Source organism: Strix uralensis, chromosome 3 (assembly GCF_047716275.1).
Source record: "Strix uralensis isolate ZFMK-TIS-50842 chromosome 3, bStrUra1, whole genome shotgun sequence".
In the NCBI taxonomy this organism is placed as follows: Eukaryota; Metazoa; Chordata; class Aves; order Strigiformes; family Strigidae; genus Strix; species Strix uralensis.
In genome coordinates this window covers 60,195,766-60,207,088 of record NC_133974.1, presented here as the reverse complement: position 1 = coordinate 60,207,088, position 11,323 = coordinate 60,195,766, and the positions used below count along the sequence as shown (strand labels likewise).

General features: G+C 41.2%; 1 protein-coding gene across 9 annotated transcripts in view; it reads right to left on the bottom strand.

The window, feature by feature from the left end:
• Window positions 1-861: 861 nt before the first annotated feature.
• The window catches only part of NCOA7 (nuclear receptor coactivator 7), a 104,357-nt gene continuing 93,895 nt past the window's right edge, over window positions 862-11,323 (bottom strand). For 8 of the 9 annotated variants that reach the window (XM_074862432.1, XM_074862431.1, XM_074862434.1 and 5 more), the window contains 6 exons: window positions 10,609-10,756; window positions 5,963-6,088; window positions 5,335-5,487; window positions 4,698-4,793; window positions 3,976-4,049; window positions 862-3,130 (listed from right to left, as the gene is read on the bottom strand). In XM_074862432.1, coding sequence (XP_074718533.1) covers window positions 2,995-3,130; window positions 3,976-4,049; window positions 4,698-4,793; window positions 5,335-5,487; window positions 5,963-6,088; window positions 10,609-10,756 — 733 coding nt within the window. In that variant the 3' untranslated portion in view covers window positions 862-2,994. Of the gene's footprint in view, window positions 3,131-3,975; window positions 4,050-4,697; window positions 4,794-5,334; window positions 5,488-5,962; window positions 6,089-9,057; window positions 10,523-10,608; window positions 10,757-11,323 lie in introns of those variants that run through there. The other variant, XM_074862440.1, reaches the window with a different exon arrangement.

Below are 11,323 nucleotides of genomic sequence, written 5' to 3'. Positions count from 1 at the left end.
CAGCTTTGTACAAAACATCCAGTGCAAAACTGCACTGAAACCGGCACCAAATCAAACATCCGCACTAGCTGGGTACTTACAAGCCTTACTGTGAATAAGCATTTCAACACTGTCTTGAATCAAAAATCTTTATCCAAGCACCACTAAAGTACCTATGCTTCATGTTGCAACAACAAACTTTTGTTCTCCCTCTGAGAGAAAAATTACTAGCGACTGTAATTTTTCCTCTTACTTTACATTAAGAAAATCCTTACCGCCATTTCACTCAAAGCAAGGTTCACCAATAGCATACTTGTTCCATTTCACATGTAGGTTTTTTTTTTCCTTAATGCCACCTCTGTATACCATAAACCCAACAGAAGCCAAGAACTACACACTTTTAAGGCATTGCGTGCCTTTGTCTTGCTTGGACAGAAAGAAAAACACATGAACACTAGCAATATAAAAAGGGTGTATACAAAAATGATATACATGGACTTTTGACTTCTGGGAACAGGTTGGTCAAAAAAAATGAGGGAATACGATGTCATTCACTACAGCTGAGAGAAGCAATGAGAACTACTAGGTCAACTGTTTTAACTGTTTACTGGCATTTCTTAGCCCTTTTTCACAGCCTGTCTTTGAGAAAACTCAAAATACAGCTCTATTTTAGGAGATAGAATACCACACCAAAAAACAACCAAAAAAAAATCAACCCCCAAAACTCCCATCTCCTTATCCATGTTTCTAAAATACAATATTGCTAGAATTATCATTTTGAGGGGAGACATAGGTATTTGTCAGCATAACCTGTAACTTAAGCTGCATCTTTTAATCTTTAAAATGTACTACAGTTTGTGAATAGAACACATCTGTAACAAGTTTCTGAATGCATAAATTCCTTTATTGAAAATATTGTGATAGCACTGCATTACATATATTCAATATTCATAGTTTCAAGGGTCACAGAATTTTGATTGAACAACACTGTTTTGAATATAGACCACAGCGTTTAGATATGCTCTGACAAGGATAATATAATGGAGTAAGTTGAAGGCAGCAATAGTGAAATGTATGTAAAATGTTGAACTTGGCTGGTTTTGGTTGTTTTTTTTTTTTTAAACTATTAAGTGGTCTGCCACCATTTAAAAGAGCAAACAGTATTAGATATTCCTGGTATCTTCAAAGCATTATGCTGTTAGCGACTTCCAAAATATTTTACAGCATTACCAATAAGAACATTATTTATGGCTGTAGTAGACCACATAGAAGGGAAGTGTGAAAAGCTCACGTGCAGCGTGTTACAGGCTTACTGTATATAGCACTGGTTTTAGACGGTGAAATTTTTGTGCGGGATTAAGATTTAGTAATGCTTTTGAAAGGAAAACACTTGGCTTTTTCAAGAGCTTAAAAAAAAAAAAAAGGGAAGAGCAGTAACTAAATTGAATTGTGTTACTCAGTTTCTCATGTTCCAAAATTAGACTGTACTGTTTTAATGCATGGAAGAACAGTACCGTTTCTAAAACCTGCCTTTCTCAGGACAATGACACGTTCAAGTCTAAGGGCAGGACAGCATCCTAATGTTGGGTCAGGCCTGGATTGTGTAAACAAAACCACAGCTTAATGGGAAAGCAGAATTCCTCAGCAAACAGTGACGATTGCCAGTCCTGTGTCACACTCTCCTTATTTACTGAAACTTCCATTTTGTAACATACACTCTTTTCTCTTCGGCATTGTGGGGGAAGGAGGGAAAGTATCTGATTATTTCACGAAAAACAAAGAAGAATATTTAGTTGCCTGTCAAGTCCGAAACCAGCCTGTTGCTTCAAGTCTTTTTTGGGAAGGAAATCATATATATAATTACTAAGAAACAAGTATTACACTAACATGACCTGGCCTGTTAGGGAAATAGCATTCTTCTCTAAATCTCAATTGCATTTTCTCCTTAACAAATTCTTCAATTTGTAGAGAAATGCTCATAAAAGCACAGTGGGTGGCTTATTTTGAATCAGTTGGTGGTGATACAGAAAAACAATCCTCTCTTAGAAATGTCCTTCGTAAACAGTCAAATAATACTAGGGCAGATGCTCAGAGCATGCTGTCCCAATTCTGTTGACTGCAACAGAGCTGATAAAAGTCTATACCAGGTGGCAGTTTGCCCAGAGTCTCCATGCACTGCCAAAATAATAATCTATTAACAGGAATGTGGCAGCAGAGTTAATAAGAAGCCCTATCCACCTTCTCCCTCATCTCAGAGAAAACCAAAACAGAATTATGCACTCAAGTGTTTCTGGCAGAAAACAAACCCTCTAATTAGGGTAAAATGAAAACCAAATCTCATTTACAAAATAAAAATATAAAAATTAACTTCAGAAATCAAATAAATTGATCCAGAATAAACACCAATGCATAAGAAACCTACCCGAACAGTTATTATTTATCAAATTGAGATTTGAAACATTAAAAAGAAAAAACTCATAGCTAATACATTTACAAAAAAAATCTGCTATACAGTAACAATAAATAAAACGATTTTAAAAACATGTTCCCTTAAGTGCTGTGTACACCTATTTCCGATTCTTTTCCATGGCAAACAGTATGCTGTGGATTTTGGTAAAGTAACCTTTTATTTTTGGTTCGCATTTGTACGTTGAACATAAATACACATGGAATGTACTAGATAGTTATAGCTTTCCCACAGGATCTTTTTCACAGTTACAGAAAAAATTTTCAATTTATACACCATGAATGTTTTCATATGCATTGTATCTTCAGTGGAGAAGTGTTGGAGGAGCAAGTAAAAAACACTTCAGACTGATTTCTTACTGTTCTGTCTCTTACTGCCTCTCAAAACCAGCTCTGGTTTTTTTTTGGGTTGGTTGGTTGGGATTTTTTTTGCGTAGTCATGCTCTGGTACAAACTTGAGGAAAAAGCGTGTAACATTGTGAGGCAGCCTGCACCTTCTAGTTAGCCTTTAAGTGCCTAATGGATCCAGTCCTTAAGGCAGTCAGTATTTCATTCAAATGTCCATACTTCTACATCTTGTATTATGAAATCTTCTTTCTTAGATAAGATGTCATTATTGAAGGTGCTGCAGGAGTTGCTTCGCCCGTGATACAAATCTGCATCTAACCATAAGCCAAACCGGCCACTAAAAAGGAAATACACAACATATTTCAGGTTACACATAATAGTAAAAATACTGGAAGCTGTAGAAACAGCCAGGAGCAGCGATATGGAGGAATCTAGGTAATTCTGAGGACCTCTTAGATGACATGTGAAGAGCTCAATCCTGACAAAGCGCTTGCCAAGAAGCTCGTGGAGCAGTCCCCTCGCTTTTGTTTGCACCAGCGAGTGGGGCAGTGTGCAGGACTGAGTGTGCGCCCGCGGCCCCCGTGCCGCTCGGCTGTTCACACCACCAGCTGTGGCTGGCGCCAACACAGACGTCAGGAGGAGGAGGGGTGTTTATACACTCGTGATGCAAACCATGCCCAGGTGTCCTGTGGTGCAGTCTGCGGTCAGCTTTAGTTAGTTGTACAGCCTTAGCCCTTGATTTGATACCCACTGACCTTTGAAACTTAGGACCTGATTAAGCACTGTTTGTATCCTTGCTCTGTGTATCAACAGAGCGATGACAGTTTAATAAGGACCATCTGAGAACCCTTAAAAGCTGATGGCAAAACTGCCATTAGAGATTATCCTCCAGTGGCAACCTCTTCAGCAATGAGACATGTATCTACCCAAAACATCTGGGTTTTCCCTAGTTAAAAAAACCCAACAAACCTGACTTGCCTAACATCGGTCACTCTCTTTAAGCGATAGAAATTGCTCTGGGTCTATAACAGAAATCAAATTGCTGAGGTATCTGCCCTAAACAGTTTACTAAAAGTAAGTTCAGCCATTTTACTGATAAGTTATTCTTGCAACTAGCATTGTTCATATTCTCATTTAAAAAAAAAGTTAGCTACATGATTTGAAAACCAGACACTCACTCACCCTCCACCTCCGAGCTCCAGAGAGCTGGTGTCTCCATTGATGAAGTAGGTGTTCTCTCCGCTCCATTTGAATACCTGAGGAGCGGAAAAAAACCCCAAATATATTGGACTGTGAGGATTCTTGTACTCTAAAACTGCTGGGGACTGACTCTCAACAGGTATTTTTTGTGTGGTTTTATTTTTTTTTGAAGGGGGAAGAGGTAATGGGTAGAAATAAAGGAACAATGCATATTTAAAACTATGAACAAGGCACCCTAATCATTTTTAAAATCCTGCTTGCATCTCTATATCAACAGACATTCAGTTAAAAAGGAACAATGTGTTCAATACTGAAAAATGTATAAGCCATGAACATTAAGGGGTATTTCAACAGAACTCATCTCTGGTTTGTTGTCACTGTGATCCTAAGCATGTGTGAAATTATACCCTATTCTTGATATCACTGCCTTCCAAGGTGAGTCTTTAACAGTCCACACCTTACTCCTCGTTTCCCCCTTCAATCCACTTAAAACCCTCCCCTCACCCTCACAGACTGTCCTCTTGGCACTTCAGATAATTACAGCCAATTTTGCTTGAAGTATTGCATTGAAGCAATGAATGAACTGCACTCATCAACAGCCAGCACATCTTCTAAACTCAAATACGCTGTCTTCATAAAAATCTCATAAATGTTTCAGAAGTGGAACCCAAAAATCTTATTTGAGAAAGTGAACACCCACTTACCTTGAAATTTGGACTGAATGTGTAGAGGAATGTTTCACCAGTGCCATAGTAATGGTCACTAAACCTGAAGGGATGTGTAGCATATGCTCCAAATATCTGTCAGAATAAAATGATTAAACTACTTTTGAGGACAGTGCAAAATTCAAGAGAAAAAACCCCAGACATTTCAAAACACTTTCTAAAGAACAACTGAGCTGGTGTTTCATGTTAGAAGAACCAACTAGTAAAGTACATCAGATGAGCAAGTACTCCCGCAAATCTTTTGTATCCTGCAAGTTAAAAGCCAGATGGCAACAATGGCAACAGGAATGCCGACTATAGGAGCTACTGAAGTACCAGACTTCCACAGAGGCATGATTTGTGACAGCTCATTAACTGAGAAACTTAAGGAAGATACTTCCATGGGCACTATAGCGATTATGAAGCTGGGGGGGGGGGGGGGGGGGGGAGTATTTCTATTAGTGCTGATGTACTTTCCTGCCTGTAAGTTTAGCTTAAGCAGTAGAAAACATGAAAGAAAACACCTATGTCTTATTTTGGTATGATGTCACTTCATGGTAGGACCAGCACTTCATAATGATCACTTTTTATAATGTTGCCCTTTCAGTCCAACCCCTGCAGAACAAGGACTCCTTACCTGGTTGTCCATATCCTTGATGACAAGGAGAACAGGACTGTCAAGAGATGCCGATTTACGGTACAGAGTCTTCAGGCTAGTCCCGTGCTCCAGTGTACTGTATGCAAGCCGCCAGGGATATCCCTGCACTCGTGCGGGCAAGCGCCGGGCAAGCTGGGTAAAGAACAGGGGGAAAACAGTTACATATTCAACAGGTTGGGTCACAGATGGTGCCCCAGACTATTCCCTTTCTGCAGGGAATTCTGAGCCAAAAAATGGCTGTCAAGGGAGCAGCTGATGCCAGCAGCTTGACATCTCCACACGTGCATGTGGCCTTGTACTTAGAACCCAACTGTCTGCATTCACATCGCCTGTGAAAGGATTTCAAAACTGGCACCCCCTCTCTGAGCACTGAAAGACTTGCCAGTCCTCAATATCACAACTCAAACACCAGAGTTGCAAAACATAAAAATAAGCTTTCTAGGTGAGCCAGTGCTGCAGCAAACAGGACCTTGCACAAGGACACTCCAACACACTAACTCCAAACTCTTAAAAAGCATTGACATTGCCTCCAGAAGGCAGAATGTCCCACACTCAGCAGAGACAGCACCACAGCTAACAAGGAAGCTTGAGGTTTGTCTAACCATACCTGCTCTATGTGCATATTCTCCAGGAGAGCGCTGTGATGCTTTAAGACAGGCAAAGCATCATCATCATCATCTTCATAGTAACTGCAGACGCTCTTTCGTCGTTTTGCTTCTTCTACAGTAATGATCTGAGGCAAGAGAACAAGTGTTCAACCTAAAGCACAGCTCTTATACAGTCAATCATCTGCTGAAGCAAATTAATTTAAAACTACTCCCCTCAGCTGTCACACTGCATGGAGCAAAACCACTGTATGGGACGGTTATAGCACAGGCAGCCTTATCCAAATGGGGACAATCTGAACTGGCAAAGTGTCTTTGAGACAGCACAGCCAGAATTTCTTCACGCCCTGGTGACCTCCCATGGCTGTAGAGTTCTTTGTGATTAATAAACATTGAGGTAACCAGGTGAAATCATGTGGTCAGTGAGACATACTTGGTCCCAAGTCAGAAGGCTAAAGTGCACCTACTTCTTCTGAGGCACACTACATGCCTCTGAACTAGATGTCTTGTGGGAATCTAAATTTAGAGGAGGACACAGAAGCTTCTTTGTTTTCTCTCATGCAGCTAGTTGAGTACATTAATTGTTTTCTCAGGTGCTAATGCATGAGAATATGAAAAAGTTTAAAAATTCACTTTTTATTAAAACAACAGCTTTTTCCTGGTTTTCTTTACTGACTCAGACATGGGTTTGTGTATACAAACTGAAACAGAATTAATATAGCAAAGAAGTAAAAATGTTAGTCAACTTGAACAGGTATTTTGAAGTTCTGTCTTGTAGGAAATGCACTAAGTAAGATTTTGAGCATCCAGATTACATAAGTTCTTGAAAATACTCAGAGAGTCAAGGTCTTTATAAAATACATTCTTTGATTATTCTTGAAAATGATCAAACAGCTCTTTGGAGACTTCTATTTATTCCTTTGCTTAAGACTTTATAGAGAGCACACTGTAGTATTTTAAAAGGTGAGTCCATATTTCTGACATCAGGTTTGAATTATAAAATGAAGCACAGACCTCTCTCCAGCAACTACAGGTAAGTCATACTACCTTTTCCCAAAAAGCTGGAAACAAAATGAGAATGAGAGTCCTTACACTTAACGCTTGTCTATAAAAGGACTCAACAGCCTACAAGGTGCTGAGAGAGACAGGGCACAAACTCTGAACTCCACAGGGCACATGCAGCAAACAGGAGCCCAAATGTGGCACAGGGCAGGAGCTCCCAAGGCTGGCAGCACCCATGGTGCCTGGAGCTCACCGCAGAGGGGAGGACACTGCCTCAACCCTCGGCAGCAGCAGTCCGGGCGTCCTGGCTCCTGACAAGCTCCTGCTGGGGTTCTCAACCTCCTGGCTGGCAGAGAGCATCATCTGGCACAGCTGGAAAGCTGCTAACCCTTCAGTGCTGCTCTGGGTGCTCAGCAAGTGACAGGAGCCTCAGCTCCACACAGCAGTGGGAGGTGAGATGAGGCACACTGTGTCTGCAGCGGGGCTTTAGCTGGGGTTTGGTGCCACCATGGCGAACAGGAAGCAACAGCTAGAGCTCAGAGATGGGCCTGATGAGGAACAAAAGGGAAGCAAGGGGGCCTAACTACAAAATAAATGGGAAACCTTAAACCGCCTTCCTTCCATAAGCGTATCACCACAGAGGTCTTATCTTGGATCAGGAACCTCCAGATGTGGCTGCAGACCACGCTGTGCCGCTGCCACACACCTCCCTGCAAATATGGCTTCCAAACGACTTTCACGTTACACATGGATAAAGTTTTGCATAACTCCTCCATGCATAACTCCTTCATGATCACTGCTTGAACTTGCAGAAGCTGTCAACAGTCGACACAATTGCCAAGAAGTGCCTGGAGGTCCTACACACACCTGGCCCACAGGCGAGAAAGCGAATGGACTGGACTGACTCCAAGTGCAGATTTAACCACCCCACAAAGCACAGGAGCAGCTTTTCATGAAGACCAGGAGTTCACTGTGGGGAGGACAAAGCCCTAATACCATCAGTCACACCTAGCATCTCCAGTGGGATGCGAGCAACGTGTCCGCTGCCCACGCTCATGTCCAGCCAGCATTGACCTGCAGCCACCCAGAGCTGAGCCCAGGGCAGCCGCCCCAAGCAGGGCACCTGGGCACTGGCACTCCAACACACACAACAGGGTTAGGAAAAGAGGGCAGGACCACAGGGCAAAATGAAGCCTGCAGAACTGATGTTGTACATGCCCCTGCACACCCAGGCAGTACAGGCATTCCTGTCAGTGATACTGGAAAAGCTGTACAGCTGCATCCTGCCCCTCCAGCCAAGGTTCAGTGGGATCTAGTCCTGGGTCTTCTGAGACTGGAGAGAATCCTGTGCTGGAAAAGTTTTTCATATGGCCAATTTCAGGGAAGGTTTGCACTGCAAATTAAGATCAATTTTTAAAAAACTAACAAACTGTTAAAGGAAAATGGTCTTTCTGCTTTTATCCTTGTTCTTTTTCTACCTCCTGAATGGTTTTCCTTCTCTCCTCATCTCCCAGGCCATTATTTTACTTTTTTTTTTTTTTTTTTTAAATGAACACCTTTTTCATCCTAAATCAGAAGTACCTAACTCCTCTTTTGAAGACTGTTTTCTAGGAATAGCCTCCCCCCAGGAGGGGGGCTAAAGTATCACAGTAGATCAATCAGCAATAGATATCCGTAGCAAAATGCGACCAAAATCACAGACATAGACAACCACAGAAAATGTTAATGCAGCTGTACATTGCAAACCGACTCCAAAGACAGACAGGCCTCCCTCTTCACTGCATAGATACCTGTTCAGTCTATAACTGAAGCGCACATCTGAATGAAGTTCAGAGCCAACAACTGCAAGAAAAGGGATCTGCAGGATCAGATACTTACAGACTGTGCAAAAGTAGAAACAGATGAAAAGTATCAACCACTACAGAAACTAGATCTACAAAATCTTTTAAAGATTTTATGGGACTGAGAAAGCAAGCTACCTGGGGTGGAAATACTCCGTTAAAATTCATCTGAGTAGGGAGCACATTTTTTTTTACTAGGACAGAAGTGCTGTATCAGATCCATGCTGTTCAAACAGGGACACAGTTCAACATACCTCCACAAAAGGTTCCTCCTGGTCCGGTCTGGCACAGTAAAGAATTCGAATATTCAAAGGCATTTGTTTCCCTTTCATCATCTACCAGTTTATTTTGCAGTATCCACTACACTTCCCTGCTCTAGTGGCAAGAGCTCCTGCCCACAAGCATGACATACAGCTACTCCCTGTGGCGAGATGTGATAAAACTGTTTATATGCTTCTCTACAATCACACTTTCTGTTTCCCCACAAGGGAGAGTGAAACTTTCACAGTAATCATGCCCAAATTTGGACTTTCAATAGAGACTTCCTGGCAGACCTACTTTAAATTTGTAGAGCCTGAATATATTACAAATAAAAGAGACACACCTTTAGAAGCAGTTTCCAGCTAATTCTTTTCCCAATACCTATTTAAATAAAACAGTGAGACACAAGCTCCCAGTGTGGCCAGATTTCTCCCACCTCTATTCTTCCGATCAGTGGCCCTCCTCCTTCATTTTCATTTCATGAAAATGACATGCAAATACCAACTGAACAGTGAAATCTAGTGCAATATATGACTGTACTCAGCTCTGAGCAAAACAAGGAATGAATACTCTTTTTTCTATCTTGCAGCTCACAAAGCACCAATGTTAAGAAACTACAAAACTGTAAAAATAAAAGCTGTTTGGGATTAGAGGTGATGCTACATTTCAAATGACAAGCCCCACTCCCAAGCTTCGCTTTTGAACAGGACAACACACTTTGAAGATGGAAATGCTTAAAAAAAGAAAAAAAAAAAGAGGGCAGTAGAATTTTAAAAATAAATTTATGTTCAAGACAAATAATCAGATCACTTTTTAAATCACCATCAAGATATTTCCCATTTAGGGATTTATCTGCTTTTTAATTTATCCTGTATCCTTAGCACAGCAAATGCTTCAGCGTTCAGAAATATCATTAAAAATGAGCTTATTTCCCTTAGAAACTAGGCTTTGTATGCACAAGAGGCAGACAGGTAACAAACACAGCCATGTCAAGTAGTTAATATAGATTGCAAAAGTCCCCATATGAAAAAGACAAAGCCCAAGGATAAAACTCATCCACCTTACAACCAATATTTGAACAGTATTGCTGCATACACCTGAGAAGCAAGAGTCTGGCACATCACCACATACCAATCCATTTCAACCAGCATACAGGAGTCTGTGTTGGAGCTTACATGTACATACACATTTTGGAGATTTTATTTGTAGCATATAAATACAATACAAATTTAGCAACGCTGATGACATACACCTATATAGTTTTGCAAAACGCTAACATCACGTAACCAAAATATTTACATAACTTCTGCTGGTTGCACACCAGAGAGCTCCCAGTTGTTTGTCTGCTCTTTCTAGGGAGAGAAGAAGGGAGGCTGAAGGATTATTTGTGAGGCAGATACAAGCCCTGAGGAGACTTCTATATGAAGCAGCAGGCGTTATAAAGAAACACCATAAAAACAATTAAAAGAGCAAGTGTTGAGACTCTTAACCGAGGATGCACATTTGATACATACAAGCTTCATGTAAACGCAGAAAGCACTCACCTCCCAGCTTTTAGTAGTGGGCTCACTGAAGAAGTTGTCTATCATGTCAAGCTCCTCCTTTTCTACCACAACAAAACCTTGCTCTTTGGCATCTTTCCCATATATTTCCGGTGACCACTGAACGAAAAATGTGTACAAGTGATCCACCCTGTAAACAGGAGAGGAGGAGACAACTGTTCAGTGCTCCATGAACACAGCACTTTCATGTAGTGCAGAGGTTTTGCCCAGTGACAAAGAAGGGACAACCACACAAATAGGATACCTGTGTACTTCCAGCCTCACATACCATACAAGGCAAGAGCTCCCCCGCCCCCGGCATCCTGAAGCACTGCAAGGTTTCCCTGCTTTCACCCCCCACAATGTATTTTTCTCCTCCCTTTGCTATACACACAGCTAACGCATCATTGTAAAATTAAATGGCTTGTCCAGTTGCACACAATTCATATTAAGAAGCCAATTGACTGGTATTAGGTCATACTCACAAAAGTTAAGTCCATAAAAAATTCACTTTAGTTTGACCTTCTGCCTAAAACAAAAGCCATAAGAGATCACCAGTAAAGTCTACACCACGTTTCTAACTGCCCTCAAAAAGTTAGACACAACCACAGAACAATTCTTCATTCTGTTAGCATAATGAAAATAAGCAGTTACCAACAGCTTTGCTAATGATATATACAGTACCAGCAGCGTATACGCAGCATAAACATACTCAGTT